Source organism: Pinus tabuliformis, chromosome Q (genome assembly GCF_031772625.1).
Source record: "Pinus tabuliformis cultivar Carrire ecotype Pingquan chromosome Q, CPIR1, whole genome shotgun sequence".
Lineage (NCBI taxonomy): Eukaryota > Viridiplantae > Streptophyta > Pinopsida > Pinales > Pinaceae > Pinus > Pinus tabuliformis.
Window position 1 is genome coordinate 244,360,003 of NC_142296.1, and position 24,119 is coordinate 244,384,121.

At 39.5% G+C, this 24,119-nt stretch overlaps 1 protein-coding gene across 3 annotated transcripts in view; it reads left to right on the forward strand.

The window, feature by feature from the left end:
• LOC149219097 (phosphatidylinositol-glycan biosynthesis class F-like protein) overlaps positions 1–20,723 on the forward strand; it is a 92,363-nt gene extending 71,640 nt beyond the window's left edge. The window contains exon 8 of one of the 3 annotated variants that reach the window (XM_089384259.1): positions 20,247–20,360. In XM_089384259.1, coding sequence (XP_089240385.1) covers positions 20,247–20,336 — 90 coding nt within the window. In that variant the 3' untranslated portion in view covers positions 20,337–20,360. Of the gene's footprint in view, positions 1–3,158; positions 3,639–20,246 lie in introns of those variants that run through there. The other 2 variants (XM_089384260.1, XM_089384258.1) reach the window with 2 other exon arrangements.
• Positions 20,724–24,119: the final 3,396 nt, after the last annotated feature.

Here is a 24,119-nt window from a genome sequence, read left to right on the forward strand (position 1 = left end):
CATAGAGAAACCTGTAAACTTTTGAATCCAAATCATTCCTACATCCCTCATCAAGGAAATCTGATATGGTTCTACGCCTTAAAGCTGGTGACCCTGTGCCTCCATATCCACTGCCTTGGGAGGATGCTGAAGGAGTTCTTTGTGCTTGTGATTGTGAGCTTGGTTCAAAGAAACCCCTTGATTTTTTAGATTTGTATTGGGCTTCCTCCTCTTCCCTTATGTATTGGGCTCTATTTGCTGTTGACACAACTGCATAGGTTTTGATTCCTATTTGTTTATCTCCATCCCATGGCCTTTTCTCGCAGAGGTGTTTTCTGGCACGGGTGTACGAACCTGTGTAATTATTTTTGCAATGAGGGCAATGAAATTTAGTGGTTCCACCCCCTTTCCCTGCTACAGGCCTGTTAACATATTTCCATAATGGGGTTTGGTCTTGTTTAGTTTTTTGAGAGTCATGTTCACCCTCCTCCAGCGCCTCTTCACCGGGGTTTTCATCAAATCCACCTTCTCCAGCTTCTTCATCCCCCTCTTCATTTTGGCCCCTCCGTTTCCTACTCTCCAGCACCATAATAACCAGAAAAGGGACCAAGAAGAAGAAAATGCCAAGAAATATAACCAGGCCCATGATGTTTGATATTTGTAGGCTTTTGAATCTGCAAAATTTAATGGGAATGGGAATGGGAATAGGAATGAGAAAATTAATTTAATTTATTTAGATTCATGATTTATTTACTAAATAATTTATATATTTACCAAATTACTAACTAAACTAAACTAAATTATTAAATTACTAAGTAACTAAAGTTTAAACTACTAAATTACTAACCTCCTTGCAGGCTTGCTCCTTGCTCCTCGGTGCTCGCTTCTCGCTTCTCCTCGCTCCTTTGCACAATCTCCTTGGCTCTCCTCAACTCATTCAAGTCACAATGAAATAAAAAATGCCCCCCAAGCCTTTTTAAAACAATTTTTTTTTGGTAAATTAAATTTTTCGCGCGTTTCGCTCCCGGCGTCGCGCGCGTCGCTCCTGGAGTGAAAATTAAAAGCTCGGGAGCGATCGCTCCCAGGCTTTAATTTTCGCGACGGGAGCGACGCTCCCGAGATCTCTCCCGATTTTGGCAGGGAGTGGAAATTTTTTTATCAGGAGCGCGCTCCCGACCTAGTCCCGAGCCGCTCCGTCCAAGAGCGCGGATTGGGAGCGGGTTCAAAGGGGGGGCGCTCCCTCGCAACTCTGACCCAAAGATTTTTGAGGGCTCCATGCGCAAGGATGTATTAGAAGCTTCATGTACCATTAGAGATCATCATATCATCAGAGTTTTTCAACTCTACTTCTTCTTCTCATCTTATTCTATTGTCCCAGATTCCACAAGCCCTACGGGGATGATGTAAAATGATGCTAGTATGATGAGTTTGAGTCATGTAATAGGCCTAAGTAACTTGGGACCTTGTCATCAAGTGAGTCTACTTTGAGAGGTTTTTTTCACTTGGTTAATTATAATTTTCTTCCAAGAATTTAATAATTAATTGAGTATTTTCCTCCAAGCATACCCCCAAAGCCGGAATACGGCTTGAAGTCAAGGCCTTGGGCGAGTCTTAATGTTTAGAGTCGTTGTATATTACCATACTAGAACACTCGTAAAATCTCGTGGAATTTGGTTAGGTCTAGGAGTCATTTTTAAAATTTCCCACAAGGTAGAAATTTGAATAAAATTTGAATGTAATATGTAATAAGTGATGTCTAGAGAAGTATGGGGTATGTGTGCTCAAAACTACACTTCTTACCTTCAACTTTCTATTAAGACACTTTGATAGGTAAAAAATGTGTTCTAGACCCTCAAAACCCACTTTTCTTAAGTCTAGTGGAAAATGTGGCAATAAATTGAGCTAACAATTAAATAAATGGAGAAAAATAAATATCCACACATGTTAAATGATGTGAAAATGAGGTGGAAAATCATTGAGTCAAAGTGAAGTTCCAAGGTGATGTGGACTCCTTAATTTAAGGAAAAGACATGTGCTCCAAAGAAATTGAATTTTATGGAGGGGACCACGAATTTCTCAAGGAAAAACACATTTAATGAAGAGAGGAATTCAAATTGGCTTGATGAGTCATCATTTGGTGGGCTTTGGACTTGGAGTTCCACTAGAGATGAGTGGAGAGTGGTCTCCCACCACTCCACTCCCACATACACTTGTCCCTTCTTCAACAACAAGTTCTCCTCCTAAAGGATTGCGTGGGCCTCTTTGGAGGAATTCGAATGGCACTTGGGGGAAATCAAATTGCATGAAGGAGCCTTGGGATTGTCATCATCACACTTGTCACATGGTTTTTCATTGGGATTTGCTCCCATTCTTCTATATAATAGAGCTTTGAGCTCTCATTTTGTATCTTTTGTTACTAGCTATTGTGCTTGTAGAAGCGCTACTACTTTGTACACTTTTCAAGAGTTTCAACAAAAAGACTTAGGGGGTCCATTCATGAGTGTTCTTCCTCTGGAGCATGGTGTATTGTGAGCTATTGATATAATTTCTTCTATTTATGCTTTGAGTTATTTCATTTTCCATATACTCTTTTAGACTTGCTAGTGCAAAGCTATCTTGTATTAACATTTGATTTTGGAAGTAGGCTCTAGATATTGAAAGTTCTAGTTTATTTTCACATAAATTTCTAGAAGTTTTGATTCATTGTTTGCTTATCTAAATCTATATGGACTAATGTGTGAGTGGAGTATTGTAGAAGAATCATTTTTGGATCAAGCGTGACGAGAAGTCTTTGGGAGTCTAACCCACTCTTGAAGCATTTTCAAAGGAACTCTCATTTGTTATTTGGATTTTCATAGTTCATCTTACGGAAAACTGTTCTTGCAAGGATTCGTTGGACATAACTTGTATACAAGCAACCATTTAATAATTTAAATCTTTTCAAATAGTGCTCCATTGATTTTATATTAGCTACTTGAGAACATTTTCTAAACCAAAGCAAGTGATGAGTTTCACCCCCATCACTTGATTTGGTTTCTTGTATACTATTTGTATTATATTTATTTGTTTCACATATTCTCTCTACACTAATTGTCTATTGATTTTGCAATCCTAAGTTGGAGTGTTGGTGACAAGAGCATTGAAGAAAAATCACTGAAATTCTAATCATTTTCTTATAGGACCTCCCAGAGTTCTTTTTTCAAAGTTCATCTTATAGGAGGTCGTGGGCATAGAAGACTAGCTCATATCTTGCAAAATTTCATTCACCATTGGAGGCCAAGTTTTGGAATACCAAGAGACTCTTAACATCTTCAAATCTTGAGAGCACTCTTATTGTACTTACTTTAGTTTCTAATTCTAACTTTCAAGAAGGAATTCTAGTGCTTGAAAAACCTCATATGTTGTAAAGATTCCTCTTGAAGTTTTACGTGAGAACTTTTGGAAGGTTTCTCATCTTTGTAACAATCTAATAAAAAGGCTTAGTTTTCTTGTGGGAGCTTAGGTTTCACCCAAGACATCCTCTTTTCTTTATTTAGGAGAGACATGCGGGTGGATTAATCTTGCATTGTTTTCTTAGTTTTTATTTTGCATTCGTTAAGAATTAACACAATCTCACCATCACAATCTAACTTTCCAAATTTAATTTTGCTATTAGTTTCCATTTTTTGTTTTGCATTTGAAGTTTTTCTTTTAAGTACAACTTGAAATTTCACTTTTGGAGCATCTTATTTCATTATATGAAAGCATCTCAATTCATATGGCAAAGTTTAATTTAGTTTAACAATTTGTTTCATGTTTGCCTCACTATAGGCTTATTGGTTACTTGTTCATTTATTTTAAAGTTATTTGCTCACTTTGCAAACATATCATATTTTGAAGCTTCATCTCATTTCATTGCTTTAGTTGGTGGACCATTGATATATCATTTGTTAAAGTACTTACTTTGAGCAACTTACAATCTTATGTGTTTATGAAGCTTATGTTCTTGTATATTGTACAATTTTGAGCAATTATCTAAGTTATCTCATTGAACATATTTTCATTTACTTAAAGCACTTTTTTTTACAAACACTGATAAACTTACTTGCATTTCATTTAAGCATGTTAACATAGCTTGTAGTCGTCAGAGGCACAGTCTCTGCAGTGCTAGAGGCATTAGGGGTGTTGGGTAATCCAAGGAAGATATCGTTAATATAGCCTTGGCGGCCTTTCCTTGGACCCCTTCCACAACTTACATAAGAGACTTGTTTCAAAACAGTGGAAAGAAATGTCATATCTAGACTAGGCATTTAGATTAAAATCAACCATGATAATTGCATTTAATCTTAGTTTAATTGCATTTCATGTTAACATATTTTATTATTTTAGTTGCAAATTATTTTATGTACTTGTCATTGATGAAAATATTTTGATTTGATTATCTTATTGAGGCGAGTATCATCTTGTTCACTTTTGTAAGAAAAGTTTAATTTGTTCCCTTTGCAAGTCATTCTATATTGCTCCCTTGCACGCTTTGGATTTGTGAATGATTATATATTTTGAAAGCATTTCTTGAAAGAAAATTTTATATCTTGCATGTGATATCAAATCTTGCTAACATCTTGTGTTTGACTGACAGAGTTACTTGTGTTTCAATTTGAAACACTTTCTTTTTTTGAGCAAGTATTATTTATTAGGCAATATTGAAGGCTCTGGTTTTATGAATGCAAATCTTTGATTCGTGTGTTGATGGTTAGATATTTCATTTCATATTGTTCATCATATTAGCTCATAATCTTAAAAGTAATTCAATTCACTCTAACATCTCCTAGATACCTGACATCCTTTTTAACTTAGTTTTCCATTTAGGGACCACCCCTTTTAGCTGACCTAGGAGAGAGATTAAATAGAGAGAGTTGGGAATAGGTGATAGTCCCATCTCTTAAATTTACCACGAACCACACCTTGTGGGGTTAAAGGCTTTTCTCACTAACTTAGTTGTGCGTCGCAGGCGGCAACACAACAACACCAACTAACTCCAAGTAAGACTAGTGCCTTAAATGAGGCCGAGAAGGAGTGGAGGAGTTGATGTATGGGGTTGTCCTGTTGTTTCTATGTAAGTTGTAGCAAAAAACTCAACAACAAATAAATTCACACAACATGATAGAAAATATGTCTTGTAACCAGTCAAATCTGATGTACATAAAATATCCTAACCATCTATGGTCTTACTTTTTAGTTTGAATCGTTGGTTATGGACTTATGGAGCAAAACAACTTGCTCTCTTGTAAAATCAGAATGCAAAGTCTACGTAACATAACAGGGACAACAACCTATTTGGCGCAATTTAGCAACTCAATGAATGCCAAAGCACTCCTAAATGTTGGATTTAGGGATGGGAAGGTTGGAGGATAAAAGATAAGGCTTATGAGACCTTTCCTCAACTAGTGACAGTTGAAGAAGACAATTTTGAGCAAGCTAGAAATCGCTTTTTATGGAAAATGGATTAAACCCTTCCAGGCAAATTCCCCAGAAATTTTCAGATCTAAAAATATTATTTAAATATGGTTGGAAATTGATTAAATTGGACTCTAAATAGTAAAATCTAACTTGCACAAAACACCAAAACGTCTCAGAGTTTCTGAAATAGGCACGTTTAGAAACGTCACCGCCCAAAAATGGAAACATTAGCCGAAACATCATATATGTCTAGATATATATAAAAAAAGGTTATAAATAAGTGAATAACACATTATCTTGCAAGAAAAAAGGGAATAAGACCCGTAGATGACAATTTAGAAGGAAAACCAAGTCTATATTAACTCTCATACATGGTTACATGATGGTCGAGTTTTGGAGTTTCGGGTACGGGTACGGCTCGAAACGTCGGGTTCCTAGAAGTTTCATGCAACAGAGAGTAAAATAGACAAGCACACTAGAGCCATTACAAAGATTTTTGGAATAGTAACTTACTTGCATAGTGCAGGGAATCTTGGTCCTTAGTGCAGGTCGTGTGTGCTACAGCGAAGAAAAGATTGGATTTGCAAGGTGCTTTGATTAGGTACAAGTGTAAGATATGCTTCACGAAACAATGTATCTACCCTTGGTTTAGATCTAACATTCAACTCAATTTCTCCATGGCTAAACTTGTTAATATGATGTAATCAATGAAAAACCAGTAAGTAAATATTCCTAATCTAATGTTCAAAATAAAAATTATAGTATTTTATGAAATAGAAAGTGCTTGTTGGAAATTTTCCTTGTATAATTTTTACCTCACTATGTAAGGATGTGAAACTTGTACCTCCTAAGTTTGATCTTGTAAATGGTCAAGGTGTTGATTTGTGTAGTGTTGACGGTGCTGGACCCGCCAACATGTCAGGGGATCTCCCCGGTAAGAAGTCCCAATTAGACCTCAGACCGTTTGGTGTAGGAGTCCCAGCAGTGGGTTGTACGGTAATGCCTTGACCGCGGTTTCGCACAGAGGCAAGTAAGATGTCCCTATTGGTAGCAAGGGTGTGACATATGCAGTAAGTCAAGGAAGGTGCATGAGAGGTTCTAACACACGGAGGGTGAGGTGAGTGCGCCCCTTGGAAACCTGTGATAGCACGAAGTTAAGAAGGGAACACACGAGCAAAGATGCATCACAACATGGAAGGCAAGTTAGCTAGCAATCCAAAGTGATGGTTAAACCAACAACACATTTCAGAAAGATTCATACATACATATACAAAAATAGCTACACATGCATGTGTAAGCAAACAGATACATATATCATTTGGAGTACTCAAGATAGCTGAAATACAATACAACATATGCATGAAACGTGCTGGTTCTGTTATATTACGAAGTGTAAGTTCTAGTCATACAATACATCCATGTCCAACCACTAGTTTTGACAGCGGAATGTTACAGCCACAACCGCCTGCTCCTCCAAAGAGATATACTAGCTTTGCGTAGTGGAGAAGCCAAGGCTCGTTAAAATACTATCCAAGATTTATCTAAGAAACTCCTATCAGAAGCTTGGCTGACCAAAAGGCTATAGAATGAGTTATGAGGGACTATTTATAGCAAAGGTTGGGGTGACCCTTGACATTCCCCTTTGAGACCGTTTATCTACCCTCATGACTCTTCAATTACTCTATGACTGTTACATTCAACTATCGATATTTGAACTTCCACTTGACAAAATGTTACATTACAATGCACATGTGCCCATGTGAAACAGAATGGCTTGAGCAAGCCATGTAAGACATCACTGAAACTCAAACCGTTGTGGTGAGACCAACTCTTTGACATCCTTGTGATGGTCAAAGGTGGTGAGTTGATGCCAAGCTTGGTTGTTCGTGATGGTGTTCGTGCGCTCAATGGTGACATCTTGTTGAAACGAACTCTTGCCTTAGTTACATCCGGGTGCACTGATATGGCTCCTTTGTCCAACTCGTCTGATAGCATGCGCATGGTAGTCCTAAGTGCGACCGAACCGACAACATGTTGATGCATAGTGTCTATGCTGCTTTCCAAGCATGTGTTGGTGGCCGTGCACATCAACTTGTCAAAATACATGTTCAGCTCTAGTTGGACTTGCTTCTTGTCTTCGCCTCGGTGAGTGTGCCAAATGGGTGGGATCGCATGCGTGCGCACAATGACATGCATGTTGTTGAATTCCCTTGCATACGATCAACAACACTGCTCACCTTGTCCGCTTCATGCCAACTGTTGAGATGGATCTATAACTTGTACAGGTGCAGTTTCATTCGTCTGTGCATGTTGCGCCCCCTGCTGTACCTATTCCTGCTGCAACTCATTCTCTTGTCTATGCAATTCCTGTTCTTCCTTGAGTTGTTGCTTCAATACATGCAACTCCTTCTCTGTTCCGTTCTCTGCCTTCGCCCTGATCTTCATGTTGCACCGTCACCTCATAGCCTCAGTCTCCAAAGTTGCTTTCATCACAAGTGGATCTGCTTGAGCTTACAACTTTGTTCCACCTCTGTGTTGTCAACAACCTTCCTCTTGCATTCATTGCATGCAGGTGTGTTGCCTTCTGTTGCTGCTGATGGTGCTGCTTGCTGTAATGCTGCTACCATATTATCTTGATGTCCTTGTCTACAAACAACTTGATGTCTTCATAGGTAGGCGAGCTCATAGACACTTGCTTGGCTGCAAACCTCGTTGTGCTCTCAACGGTGTCCTTTGACTCTGCTCTCCTGAAGGCCATTGTACTTGTGCTGCTGAGAGACAGACGAACACCTGTGATGCCTGGAGACATAGCAACACTCATGGCAAGCAATCTGTTAGTCAAAAACAAAAACAAACTTGAGGACTGACTTGCAACATACCTGTGTGATTGATCGTGAAGGTTGCGCAATTTCCGCTGGGAGGTCGAGAGACTGACTGCCAAAACTGTGCAAGGCACAGTCCGGGCTGTCAGGAGGCTGACTAACTACTGGAACTGCGCAATGCACAGTCCAGCCTGGCTTGCTGAGGACTGAAATTGTGCAATGCGCAATTTTAGTCAGTGGTGACATGCAACCAACAAACTGCATTGCGTAGTTTCTGGGGCCAGTAGAGCACTGCCTCCAAGAATTGCGCAATGCAAGTCTGGAGGTCAGTGCTGGGCCAGACTTGTGTAATTTATGGAGGGAAGGCAGAGCCTTCGCTTCCGGAAATGCACAGTGCTAGCTGGGTAGGGCACAGGTTGGGCCAAGGCAGCCTAGACCGACCGACAGGCAACTGAAAACGTGAGAAGTCTGGATGCATGATGAGATGAGTGCAAACAAGAGTGAATGATCATTCATGCAAACAACAAGTGCAAGATTTAGAAAACGGAAAAGCATGCTTGTGTGTGAAGCGAGTCGCCGTAATGACGATCGTCCGTGCAAAACAGTGTCATGTATGCGATAGCAGTGAGATGCGAACGAAAATTGAAACTATGCTTCTACAAGCTAACATACATCAAAATGGCAACAAGCTTCACTGAAATCAAGCAGACAACACTCACATGAAGCGAAACACAAAAAGCGACAGAAACGCAATGCAAGACATGTAAAGCGGGCTTACCCTAAAACAATTGAGTTGAATGTGCCGACGACTCCTAGATGCAATGTGGGATGTCAGAGCTGCAAGGTCAATGTGAGGAATGAGCTCTACAGTGCTCGATTGATGAGTTTCGATAAAATCAAGGTTGTGACGCGCATGCCACAAATCTAGTAAAAGCGACACTTGGCAAGAGGTTTCTGAAATGATCCTTGCATGTAACCTCCAGCTGCTAAAAATAGATCCCTGAATCAAAGGATGCCTTTGCATGCTGCCTTAGGATAAACAGTCCACGCATGCAAATCAGTTTTGCTCGGTCCCGGAGGGAACCGATCAACCTGAAGGCACATGCAACATCCTGCTTCACTGATGGGGAAAATTTGCGCATTTCTGGGAGGGAGTTGGGCTGGCTGCCCAGAGGAATTGCGCAATTTCTGGGCTAAGCAACAAACCACTGCGCAGAATTGCGCAATTTCTGGGCTAAGCAACAAACTACTGCGTAGAATTGCGCAATTTCTGGGCTAAGCAGTCCTGCTGGGACATATTGAGCAGTTTTTCCAGTGAAGCTTGACAGGCACAATTGCGCAATTCTGGAGCACAACAAGCTGCCAGTCAGGATTGTGCAATTTCTGGAGGGAAGGCTGGTTCCCTTCTAGAATTGCGCAATATCTTGAGGGAGCTGCTCAGCTTGCAGTTGGACCAAGTTCGAAGAAATATCCTGTGAGGGGGATGCAACAAGCTGTCATGCACAGGTTGGAAATCTGCTAGAAAACCACTGAAGCTCGTGTACTTGACAGTGCAAGACATGCTGCTGAGGATGGTTGGTAGGGAGGCTCCAAAACGAAGCTAAGGCAAAATTTTGGAGGATGGTTGTAGCTGCTACAACATGTAGCTTGGGAGATACTCCAAGCCCTAGTGTTCGAGGGTTGGAGGTCAAAGCACCACAAGTAGGCTTGTGGGCTTGGAACCCAATCATGGGGTTTTGCACCCATCGGGATTTGGGTCAAAACCATGATGAATTTGAGCTTGACAAAATTTGAGGTGATAGAGCTTGGCGAGCCTATTCCAACGCTCCAAAGATCACTCAAATCAGAGCTCTAGAAACGAAGTTATGAATTTTTGAAGTTGACAATTAATTATGGACAACCAAAGTCATGTAGGCTTGGTGAATTTGTCCAAGAAACATGTCTCTTCAAATGAATTCTTGGAGCCCTCTTTATGTGTATATATAGAGGTGGAGAGGAGTCATTCTAATCATCCATTGGTGCAACACGTTCTAAAAAAGGAAGGCTCGTTAGAGGAGGATTCTCTTGTGCCCTAGCCACAACAATAAGGAGGAAGAAACAACGTGAAAGAGTAACTGTCTTAATGGTCTGAGTTTGTTGTTTTGTGGGTCTGAGTTGCTAGTAGAGGGGCCGAGGTCCCTTGGAGGAAGGTTGAGTCTGCTGGGAATATTGCAGATCTGTATGAGGGCTAGAAGGGGGTTGTTTTGGTGGGCTGTTGGAGGGCCGCAACCAGCTGAGGTAGGCTGCAGGCCTAGCCTCCCAAAACAGGCTTGCGTTGAGTTGTTAAGGGCTTCCACATGCCCAGAACAACAACTCACAAGAAAGGCTTTACTCCTTGCCTAGGCCGTAGTAAATTCAAGGTTGTTTTGTGGGTAGAATGAAGGGTTGTTGCGGCAAGAACAAGCCCTAACCAGTCACAGCAAAAGACAGCAGGTGCAACAGACTTGGAGGGCAGCGTGTGGAGAAAGCATTGGGTCATTGTTTATGACCAGACTTGGATCAGTTGATGGGCTGCTTGTAGGAGACCTTAGGAGTTGTTTGGAGGAGCCCACGTGGATTGTTGGGAGGCCTACCAAGCAGCCAAGGTGACAGCAGGGACATCAGATTGAGAGGGAAGAGGACAACAACAAGGAGAGTTGCCTAGATTTGTGTAATAACTCCTCTATTGCAGAGCAAAGGGCAGATTGATGGAGTCTATTGGTAGCCGTGTGTAAGGGTCTCCCAAGTTTGGGGATGCCCTAGCTAGGAGCAAATGCTACAACGTGGACTTGGTCTCTCGGGCACTGTTGGAGGGCAGCGTGAGAGAAGACCAAGTGTGGATGTGATTGGGCACTATGGTCTGCTGGAGGACAACATGATAGTGTCCAAGTTGAGCAGTTGTGGAGCCCGAGACTTGTGTGTAGAGAAGGACTTCTACAACAAATGATGGGCAGTCCTCCTAGCCCGTGTTCATTGTGGGAGATGGACATCTTGCAGTGATAGGTGGCAGCCCTCCGTGCCCTATGTTGGTCTTCGTCAGAGCAACATAGGAAGACCATAGTGGGCTGAAGTCCTAAGTCGCTATGGAGCAGCAGTGGTCATTTAAGAATTGTTCACAAGTGGAGCTGTGAACAACTCGACAGGAGTCTTGATGTATTGTGGCCTTAATGGAATAAGGCACAACCAGAGAGCAGATTGACAACCGAGATCCAGTGGCCAGATGGACTTGGAGCATTGATAAAGGCAGGAACTGCAGATCGGGAGCTGAAGAACCGGGTAGGTAGAGGGTATGACCGAGGGGCGCTGAGAGAGTCGGCTTCATCATCCAGATGGTGAGAGTATCTTGTTGAGAACATATTGGTTGTTGATGGATTGACACCAAGTCCCAGTTTTGTATCTTGTACTAGTGGATGTATAAGGGCCATTATCCCTGGTACGGGAGCCCTAGACTGTTGTATTATATGTTGTTTAATATAATGAAGTTGGGTTGAAAAATGTAAAAAGTTATCTATATCCTGTGCATGTGTGATTTCAACACCCACTTCGGTTATTAGTTTTCCTTATCACTCCATGCATTTAGTTTTAAATACAAGCATGATAAAAATTCTAAAATATGGAAATGACAATATTTTTCTGAAAACACAAATTAGAGATTTCACAACTGCTGAAATTGCAAAATTAAAACATAGCAAAATTATGACAACCACACACAGAAAATAACACAATGATTTTTGGTCAATGTGACCCTGGAAAAGCCCCCTACAACTCTTGGGGAAAACTAGTTTGAAAACTCTTCTTTATTTCTGAAAATGCTTTTATAGAGAAACTGAAATACACAGTAAAAATTTCAGCAACCACAAATGACAACTTATCTCAATTTCTGTGCTTGCACTCCACCTCGAAAATTGTGCCAATTAGCAAACAGCCAAAACAAAAAATTTCCAGTGATAAAAATAGCATTAAATGTTGTACGAACTGCCTCGAAAATGTGCCCAAAATTTGTTGTACGGATTGTACAGACCGTATAGATTTCAGCAGTACAACTGCTTCAAAATTCATGCCCAAACCTGCCTCGAAATTTATGCCCTTGCTGTTGTCCCCCTTCCTCAATTTTTGTGCTGTCCCTTTTCCTTGATATATGTGCCTTTCCCCTGCTACATGATTTTGCCTTGGGATGTGTGCCAATGAATGCTATTGCCCAGATTTGCTAAAATGTCTTCTTGCTACTCTCTTTCACTTCCTTACTGCTTAGAAATTTTGTCCTTGCTCTCTCTTCTCTTTCTCTCAAATGCTCATGAAAGAATGAATGATATTTTCATCTTCTCTTCTCCTTTTACTTTCTAAATGACCTCTTGGGTTACCCTAAGATCTAATGGTTGAGATTCATTTAGATCTAGGCATGAGAATAAATGTGCATTTAATTCTCACTTTCTATTTTTTAACTCACCCAATTAAATAAAGACCCACTTATCCTTTTATTTCCATAGTCATTTTTTCACTTTCTAATTCTTCATTGACTTTAATAAAGGCACCTTTAAATTAGAATCTAACTTTACCATTTATAAAGTCACTTTTAAATTAGAATGTAACTTTACCACTTATCAAGTCACTTTTAAATTAAATTGACTTTACCACTTATAAAGTCACTTTAGGACTAAAGTACAAATAAATTTGGACACTTTTCCCTAAGCCAAAGATCAAAGCCTTAGGGAACCACTTGTCCTTTGGTACCCAAATTTTAACACTCCCTCTTACCGAGGAAAGTGTTCCTCACCACTCCCATCTTGTCTCTGAAGTAGACATGCTTGCCCCGTGGTAAGGTTTTGGTGAAAATGTTCGCTTCTTGCTTATTTGTGGAAATGTACTCAAGCTTGACAACTCCCTTTTGGACATAGTCTCTAATGAAGTGATACTTGGATCTCAATATGCTTTGACCTGTCTTGAAAAACTGGATTCTCCGTAAGTTTTATGCAACTCTGATTATCACAGTAAATTACTGAAGGTCTCAATGCCTGACAAAATAGACCAAACAACATCTTGCGAAGCCATATGGCCTCACAACTAGCCAAACTAGCAGCCGTATACTCTGCCTCAACTGAGCTCAATGCAATTGACTATTGTTTCCGACTGATCCACGACACAACTGCCGAACCCAACCCAAAACAACACTCAGAAGTATTCTTCCTATCTGAAGCACAACAGGCCCAATCTGAATCTGTGTACCTTGCCAGTCTCACTCCATCACCCTGTCTATAATCCAGACCAAAATCCACAGTCCCCTGCAAGTAACGAAGAACATGTTTTGCAGCCACCGAGTGCACTCTCCTGGGCTCACACATGAACTGACTCATAGTGTTAACTGCAAAACATATATCTTGTCAAGTGTTGACTAAATATATCAAACAACCAATCAGCTGTCTGTATAGAGTATGATCTACCAACTCGGAATCAACAACGTGAAGCTTCTTCCAGTTAGTGAACATAGGTGTAGACATGGGTTTGCAGTTCTCCATGTGAAATCTGCTAAGAATATCCACAATGTACTTCCTTTGTCCTAGGAAGAAATGCCCCTCCTCCTGCCACACCTCCAATCCCAGAAAATAATGCATCAAGCCGATATCCTTCATCTCAAACTCTGAAGCAAAATCTCTCTTGCAACCCTCAATGAGTCTCTCTGCCCAGTGATGATCAAGTTATCAACATACAACACCAGAATGAGAGGCTCCTCACCCACCACAATGAAGTATAGGTTTGAATCAACCTCACTCTTTGTAAAACCCAACTGCTGCAAGTATGTATCAATCCTCGAGTACCAAGCTATGGGAGCTTGCTTCAGGCCATAGAGTGCCTTTTTCAATCTGCATACATGGGACTCCTTCCCATGCACTTCAAAGCCCTGCGACTGCTCAATATAAACCTCCTCCTAAATGAAGCCATTGAGAAATGCAGTCTTGACATCTATCTGGTGGATCTTCCAACCCATCTTTGTTTCAATCGATATAATGGAGCGAATAGATGTATACCGAGCTACGAGAGTGAAGGTATCCTCATAGTCAACTCCCTTTACCTGTGAGAACCCTCTCGCCACAAATCGAGCTTTGAACTTCTCGATGCTGCCATCTACAACATGCTTTATTTTCTAGAGCCATCTGGAAGTAACAATTGATTTACCTTCAGGCCTCGGCACTACCTCCCAAACATCGTTCTTCATAATAGAAGAATACTCCTCCATCATGGCCTCTCTCCAAACCTGCTGGTTGACTGCCTCCTCATAACTAGAAGGCTCGGAATCAACAATGCTTGTTACCAATGCCATGTAACTACAGAACTGCTCAGGTGGTTTACTCTCTCTAACCTGTCTCTTTGGCCCAGCAACTGATGTGGCCTCGCGCAAGGTATCTTGAAGCCATTTGGGCTTCCTCTTCCCTGAGCATACTTCTCCCACAAGAGTGAAAGAATCCTCATCATCATCAGAAGCCTGAACTCCTGAAGGCCTGCCAACTGACATCATGTCTGAATCTGTGCTTGTATATGCTAAAGTACCATGCAAACTGTCCATTAGTGGACTACCTTGTGAACTGCTTTGCGGATTGCCTTGCATGTTGCCCGAGGAACCACCCACCTGACTCTTGGAGCCACTGCTCACTAATGGACCTGACACTGTAATCGATGTACCTCCTGATCCCTGACCACTGGATCCCTGTGACTGACTCAGCTGCTCCTGAGGGTGTGGTGACTCTAGATACTCTAACTCCTGTGACCTCTTGAAAGCTCTCTCCTCCTCGAACTTCACATCCTGCCTGACAACCACTTTCCTCTGCGCATGAATATAAATTCGATAAGCTTTCGAGGTCTCGTTATAACCCACAAAGATGCCCTTGTCTGCAGTGGGCTCTAGCTTGGTCTTGTTCTCCTTGGGGACATAGGAATATGTAAGGCACCTAAAGATATGAAAGTGCCTAACATCAGGCTTCTTTAGTGCCCAACATCAGGCTTTTTCCCAAAAAAAGCCTTCTCCAGAGTCACATTCCCCAAGGCACGATGTGGACTCCTATTCTGTAAGTACACAACAGTGTTGCAGGCCTCTGCCCACAAAAATAAAGGTAACCCCTGATCATGGCGCATGGCTTTGGCAACCCCTACAATGGATTTGTTCTTCCTCTTTGCAACCCCATTCTGCTGGGGGTAGTAAGGAACTGTGAACTCCCTCCTAATGCCTGCCTCAACACAAAAATCAACAAACTCACGAAGGGTATACTCACCTCCATTGTCTGACGTGAGGACCTTGATCTTCCTACCTGTCTAGGTCTCCACAAGAGCTTTGAACTCTTGAAACCGCTTGAAAACCTCGCTCTTGGTCTTCAAGGAATAAATCCAGGTCTTCATGGAGTGGTCATCAATGAATAAAACATAGTACTCATAGCCACTCAAGGATACATGATAGATTCGACCACTCACATCGATATGAATCAAGTCAAGGATTCCGGTCACTCTGCTGTCATTGTTGGGAAAAGGGGATCTGGTAAACTTCCCCACAGCACATCCTCTACATACATCAAGGTGATCAGAACTGAAATCTGGCACACCAGTGGTGATCTTCCGCAATGTACTTAAGGCCCCATGATACATGTGCCCCATCTTGAGGTGCCAAATCTCACACAACTCTAAACTGCTAGATCTGTTGTCAGTCATGTCTCGGGTGTTGCTACTCAATGCCATCAGGGGCTGGAATGAGAACTTGTACACCTTGGCATGGCGCACACCAATCTCTCTAGCTGAAGAAGCTGGAGTTCCCCTAGGATATATAAGCACCTGCCCTCTCTTGAATAACACATTATACCCTCTGTCCTCAAGTGTTGAGACGGATATCAGGGTCTTCTTCATTCCAGGCACATATAGAACATCTGACACTTTCAAGGGAGGTTTGGGTCCCCTATCAAATGTCAATGTCCCCACACCGACTGCTCTAACAATGCTATCATCACCAAGTACTACCTCCATATCAGTATCACCCTCTGAAATCTCTGAGAAGTACTCTCAGACTCCTGTCATGTGGCGGGAAGCTCCACTGTCATCGTACCAAATGCTAGAAGATGCTCTGCTAGTAGTGGGGAATGCACACTCCCTCTGAACCTGTAGGGCAGGTGATCTTGCACTAGTGGCCTCACAAGCTATGAAACCAAACTCCCGATCAAAGCTCTCTATCTCTACAGAAGTTGCCATGGGTTTGTCTTTCCCTTTCTTGTTCTTCTTCTCCGGACACAAAACAGCATAGTGTCCCAACTTTTGACAATTCCAACATTTGACTTTGGAATTGTCCTTCTCCTTATTTTGCTGCTTGCCTTTACCTTTGCCATTGCCTCCACTGTTGGAATCTTGCTTCTTTACTCTGCCTTTCTTGCCTCTTGCTAACAATGCCACGTTGTCATCCTCCTCCACCTGTTTGGCTGCCCCAAGATGGTTATTTCTGATCTTATTTTGAATGCAATCATCCCACAACCTCTCCCAATCAGGAAGGTTTTCCCGTTCAACAATGTCGTCCACAAAATTCTCCCAAGTCTTGGGAAGACCATTCAAAGCAATCCTCACCAACTCAGTGGGTGCAATGATCTCACATACGGCTGCCAACTCATCTCTCACTGAAGTGATCTTTGTGAGATATGTTGTAGCACTGTTAGTCTTAGCCATTTTAATGGCCTTCAGTTTCTGCTTTAGGACCGTTTTTCTGTTTTCATTTGAGCTCTGGTAAAGACTAGTCAAGGCTGTCCACATCTCGTGTGCATAAGTCTTTCCTCTCACATGAGCAATCACATGGTTTTTGATTCCTTACAGAATCAATCTTTTTGCGTTAACATTATTTTTGTTAAACTCTGCCAATTGTACAGGGTCATCAAGTACTACTAGGTTCTGTGTGGTATTTACCATAATTCCCTAGACTTCTGCCTCCTCAAAGATGCTCTGGATTCTCTCCTTCCATGCACTGTAGTTGTTCTACCCATCCAACCTGCCTTCAACTCTCAAACCCAAAGACATGTTTCATTGTCCTAGCAAACTGAAATTTTCAAATCTGTGGTAAAGGTTTCTGTTTTCTGTGTAAAAATCAACTTGCTGTAATTTTCACTCTGTTGTCCCAACTGCACTTTTCAGCCAACCAAGCTCTGATACCATGAAAAAATTTCAACCCCCACTCCGGTTATCAATTTTCTTTATCACTCCATGCATTTAGTTTTAAATCCAAGCATGATAAAAATTCTAAAATTTGGAAATGACTATTTTTCTGAAAACACAAATTTAGAGATTTCACAATTGCTGAAATTGCAGAAATAAAACACAGCAAAATTATGGCAACCACATACATAAAATAACACAGTGATTTTTGGTCAATGTGACCCTGGAAAAACCCCCTACAACTCTTGGGGAAAACCAGTTTGAGAGCTATTCTTTATTTCTGAAAATGCTTTTATAGAGAAACTGAAATACACAATAAAAATTCCAGCAACCACAAATTACAACTTATCTCAATTTCCATGCTTGTACTCCACCTCGAAAATCGTGCCAATCAATAAACAACCAAAACAAAAATTTTCTAGCAATAAAACAACATTAAATACTGTACGGCCTGCCTCGAAAGACGTGCCCAAAACTTGCTGTATAGACCGTACAGATTTCAGCAGTACAATTGCCTCGAAATTCATGCCCAAATTTGCCCCGAAATTCGTGCCCTTGCTGCTGCCCCTCTTCCTCGATTTCTATGCTGTCCCTCTTCCTCGATTTTTTATGCTGTCCCTCTTCCTCGATATCGGTGCCTTTCTCCCGCTATACGGTTTTGTCTTGGGATGCGTGCCAATAAATGTTACTGCCCAAATTTGCTGAAATGTCTTCTTGTTGCTCTCCTTCACTTCTTCACTGCTCATAAATTTTCCCTTTGCTCTTTCTTCTCTTTTTCTCAAATGCTCATGAAAGAATGAATGATATTTTCCTCCTCTTATTTTACTCTCTAAATGACCTCTTGGGTTACCCTAACATCTAATCGCTGAGATTCATTTAGATCTAGGGATGAGAAAAAAATGCACATTTAATTCTCACTTTCTATTTTTTAACTCACCCACTTAAATAAAGACCCACTTAGTTTTTTATTTCCATAGTCACTTTTTCACTTTCTAATTCTCCATTGACTTTAATAAAGTCACCTTTAAATTAGAATGTAACTTTACCACTTATAAAGTCATTTATTAGAATGTAACTTTACCACTTATAAAGTCACTTTTAAATTAGAATGTAACTTTACCATTTATAAAGTCACTTTTAAATTAAATTGACTTTACCACTTATAAAGTCACTTTAGAAAAAAAATACAAATAAGTTTGAACACTTTTTCCTAGACCAAAGATCAAAGCCTTAAGGAACCACTTGTCCTCTGGTACCCAAATTTTAACAGTTTAATATAACGAAGTTGGGTTGAAAAATGTAAAAAGTTATCTATATCCTGTGCATGTGTGATTTACTGTTGTTTATATTTCATTGTACAAAGTAGTATTGTTGAGATTCTTTGTTTAGCAGTGTCAGAGATTTTAAGATTCTAACCTAGACCCAAGGTCATGGAAAATCAACATGGTATCAGAGCGTATCTGAGCTGCTTTGAGAGACAATGAATCAGAGTGTGCATAGCGAAGCAACTCAGAGGGAGTTGTGCGTGTCTGGATCATGGAGCAAAGGGTTCAACTGAGGAGATGGAGATGTGGTCTCTATAGACTACATGATGAGATGGGCTGGGAGTTCTCGTGGATCGGTTGTGAACCTGGTGCACTTCAGTATGTTGTGTGGCGGTTTGTAGATCGTGGACTCCTTATGTCTTGTCATGGATGGTTGGGACAATTCGAGGGTTTCTTTGGCATGGGCGAGATCAAGTTGATCGAGATGGCTTCATGTGATGGACTACTGGTTGGCAGGCTAGAGTCTTCATCGAATCGTGATGTTGCATATACGAGATTGGAGGGATTTGCACAATTGGTATTTGATCCAGGAAGATGAGTGTTTGCAGGACTAAGCCAGTGGAGATCGTGTAGGCTAAGAGGGAGTCTAGCCTCAAATGGAGCAACCCTATGGAGGTTTGGGATTTTCAGGTTCGGATGTGATGAGGCAGAGGCACCACTAAGATTGCCGGATTCATTCTATAGGGTATGCTGCAATGATGGATGCTAGATGGGCTAGTGTTGTCGCCGATTAGTTTTAGGCTAAATATAAATTTTTGCTGCAAGTCTTATGGAAGAGTGTTTAAGTTTTAGGATAAATACTGCGTTTTAGTAATTGTGACAAAATTTCTTCCAGTATTAAGTTTAAGGTTTACCCACGTGTGAAAAATATAGTCTCTGCTTATGCCATTCATACTATCAATTTTGCCTATAAAGATTCTAATACTGAAGAATACATTTGCCTCTCGAATGCACCAAAAAACATTCATGTTTCCCTCTTAAGATACGACTAATTCTGTTTGCTGTGTATCACTGTTTTCTAATCAAACCTTCGTTAAGTGACTGAATGATTATCCAATGAGTTGTCATGTATCTTTGCATACATATACGTTGTTAATTATTCAATGATAATATCTTATTGTTTGATTTGTGTGAATTACGTCTAGATTATTGTTGTTTAGGGTATGTGATAGATAACCGACTTTTCTCATATTGGCAAAACGATGCCTATACAAGTTTTACAAGCTCACGAACACATGATTGAGATGGACCACCCCTTTTGTTATTTATAAGCTCGGAATCAATGTGGTATTTGGGTTTCTAAAGATTCTTTGGAACCAAAGAAGTAATGCTATTGTTCAGAAATGTGCAGTGGAGCCCTTCATATTCAGGGAATGCTGTGGAAGTTTGGCTGCCATAAAATTCATTTTTAGATATTTGAAAATTTCGAACATAATAGTAGTTAGCATGCTCAATGCAGCTCAAATAACTTGGTCTATTGCAATGCATTATTCAGGTAAGTAGAAAAGAATGGATGAAGATAATTTTTGTAGCATCTAGACCGTGCAAGAAGTATTTACTATTCAACTTGGATTATTGTTTGTAGGAGTGGCCTATTTGTGTAACTTACGGCACAATAGGTGGGTATTTCTTGGGCTTGACAACAAGTGGGATTGCTGGTGTTTTAAGCTCGAGATGGGTACGTGAAAAGGAGGATTAGTTATTTTAAATTATACATTCATCATGTAACACTGGTTACTAATTTTATACCTATCGTCTTAAGTTTATTGACCAAGATCTGAGATGATAAGAGAAACAAGTGAATGTAGAACACGCAATGTTTAGCTTGTTCTAAAAGGGTTTAATCAAGGAAAACTGATTTTGGCATGGGTGGAAGTGGTTGAACATGGAGATCCTTTCTTTGAGTAAATTTTGCAAATGTTTTTATCTGCATTCTAATACAAAAATACTGTATTTTTATGAATTAATCTCAGTGGCTACAGATGTATGTGCTTCTTGCATATTTTAGGGTTTTCATTGTAAATGCTATAAATGTGAACCTTCTTAATATGAGATAAGTTCTTTGAGTAAATTTTGCAATGGTTTTCTTCTGCATTCCAACACAAAAATATTATTTCTTTTTATGGATGGATCTCAGTGGCTACGGATGCATATGTTTATTTGCATATTTTACGGTTCTCACTAAGTGCTATAGATGTGAACCTTCTTAATATGAGGTAAATTGTTATAATATAGAACATAGTCATGAACGTGAGAACCTTGCCCAATATGAAACTATTCTTCAACGAGGTTACCCTTTGTATCTATTCAATGACCCTCAAGTCAATGATCTCTACAGCCTGATTCAATGACCCTGGTATCAATGATCTCTTAATCCGACTGTGGAACAAATAGCACATGCGTTTTAGCTTTACATCATATCATCTTTTGCTATAGCACATGCGTTTTAGCTTTACATCATATCATCTTTTGCTATAGCACATGCGTTTTAGCTTTACATCATATCATGCGTTTTTGGGCTTTACGATGATCATACCACTCTAATCTTAGTTTTTGCTTCTGTAATATTAATATATATATATATACTACTAGTTAATATTTGGGTTTCTCCTGTTTTAAAAAACCTTTTGTGCACGATGATCCATTTATCTGACCACTCTAATCTTAGTTTTTGCTTCTGTAATATTAATATATATATATATACAAACTGTTTTTAATTGGTTAAGTATTCGTCTTCCTTGGAAGCAAGGAAACAGATTAATGATCTAAGATCCAGAGGCATATAGTAAACATGAATGCATGTTTTTTCAGGAACTAGCAATGGGTTATTTAGGTGGTGTGGTTTTTGTTGAATAATAATGACGAGTCAACTTGTATTAATGAATAGTAATGAGTGATGGTTGTCTTCATTGTTTATTAATAAACATGTTACGATGGGTTTTACCACTTTTGGAGAAAAATAAAAATAACATTGATAATTATTTATTGATTCAGTTCAACATAGTTTATCCACACCTGTTGTTGAGGACATCTTGTCATCTATCTAAAAATCAACTATGCCACATCAAAGACAATAATGTTTAACATAGTTTATCCACGTAGTTGATAATTATTTATTGATTCAGTTCACCATAGTTTATCTACCCCTGTTGTTGAGGATATCTTGTAATCTACATAAAAATCAACTATGTCACGCCAAAGACAATAATGTTTGTGAAAAAACAATGAGTAATGTCTATATTCATAATTAAAGATTGTCCTCCAGGGAAAAAGGAACAAAATAAAATGGGTTGAGCAAACATAAACTAACTTTCAAAATGATAACATACCACTCAATTTCAACATATAATATACAAAATTTTCATATATAACCAATTTCAACATTTCAATATAGACAAAAATCACGTCCACTGTAACTCTATGGAGAGAGCGCATAAACTTTTCCTAACAAGATGTGCGTTCCTTTACAAGTTTGCAATAATACATATACCCTACTAACGTGGTTAGTGTTGATATAAATAGTTCAAAAATTTCTTACTAATCATGTCGTCACTCCTACGAACATCATTAAGTTTTCCATTGAGCCGAACGAACTTGGAATGCATCCTACTCAGATATTCTTGAATCTTCAAGTACAGCAAACTTAAGGTGAATGGAAGGATAAAGGAAACACGAGTCAAATTAATTGCTTAACTAAAACAATTCTTTTATCAGTTGCTTAACTGATGGGTTGGTTTCCATTAGTTATTAATTACAATTTGAAATATTGTCTACAAAATTGTTATCATTTTTTCTATTTAATGCAAATTGATCTCTAACAAGTTGGTTAGTTGGTTGGTTTGAGAGTGTTTTATTTTTAAAAATTTATGTAGGAATATGAGTAATATTTTATATATTTAAAGTTAAAAATAATTTAAAAGGTAAATATTTAGGAAGTGATGTATGATAGGACTGTCTTAATTGTTTTATACTCTAGACCCATATGTATTAATTGTTTGAATTATTATTTTTCTTCTTGCTGTTATTTTAAATTTCTTTTAGAAAAATGGTTTTATGAAATATATGTTGAAGTGTTATTTATAAAAGCAAAGTACAATATTTTTTACATATTACACTATTTTACATGTAAGACATTTTACTATACTTACATATTGTTGAGATTGAGTTTTCCATTAGTCTATAAGGCTAATTACACTGAAGATATTGGTATGACAAAAATTACCTCATTTCAAAGGTATATTTAGTCACGATTCTAAGATTTGGGGATGTAACTTGACGATGTGTGATATTAAATATATGGAAAACATAAAAGAAATGGAACAAGATTGTAGTAATATTTTTGTTAACTACCTTGTGGTAGGTTGGGACATAAATGCACATGCAATATGGTAGAAGATAGCTTGTGTCCGCTATTTTTTTTACCTCTAAATGTTTTTTGCCTACGAAAATTAGTCATTGAACTCATTGCCCTGTTGTTACCACTTAAATATGTGAAAATTACGCTTTGGGAGGGATCAACCAACTTTTCATACATATAAAAAAACAATTTTAATTTTTTTTTTTTTTTTTTTTGGAAGAGGAACTATTCAAAAATACCCCAATATCATAGGGTGCTCTTAGGAGTCCATGGCACTTGGGAGTGCCAACCTCAAGTACTAGGATGTATTGCTTTAGCATGGGACATTCTCATTGATGCCCCTTGCCCTACAAAGGATGGTATGTAATGTCCCCAAGGATGCTCATGCACTTAGTGAATGTGGGTGATGCATCCCCATGAGTGTTATATAATGTTACAATACAAAAAAAAAATTACATCATGTTTAGTTGAGGTTTTCCAAAACAAAAACCAAGCCTTAGCCAAATGCCAAAGCATTTAGTTAGTGATGCCAAAATAGGCTAACGATTGAATTTTCCCTACAGGCAAGTATAACCACGCAATTGCCTTAAGAGGCCCATATACTGTTGATATAGATACTTAAAAGCTATAGAAAATAAAACAAGCCAAAAAACAAGGGTTACAAAGGCTTCTAAAAGGGACTAGCCTAAGTTGAGGTAGTCTAGTCCTTGCCTTTATTGGATTGTTGTTACATGGGTTCATCTTTAGTAATGATGGGATTGAAGCTAGTACCTTTGAAGGTGGAGGAGCTCAGGAGCTCCAAAAATTGTTCCTATTTGTCAAAGACCTCTCCAAATACTTTGAAGCCAAGATCAAACACCAAACAATAGTGAATTATAAATTTTTGTTCCTATTATGGCTCATAAGTATTCTACGTCTCCAAGATAATGGCAACCATTGTTTTAGTGGGCCAATAATCTTCCATTGCCTGGAATACTTTGATGTCTCGAAATCAAATCCTACAGCCAATCT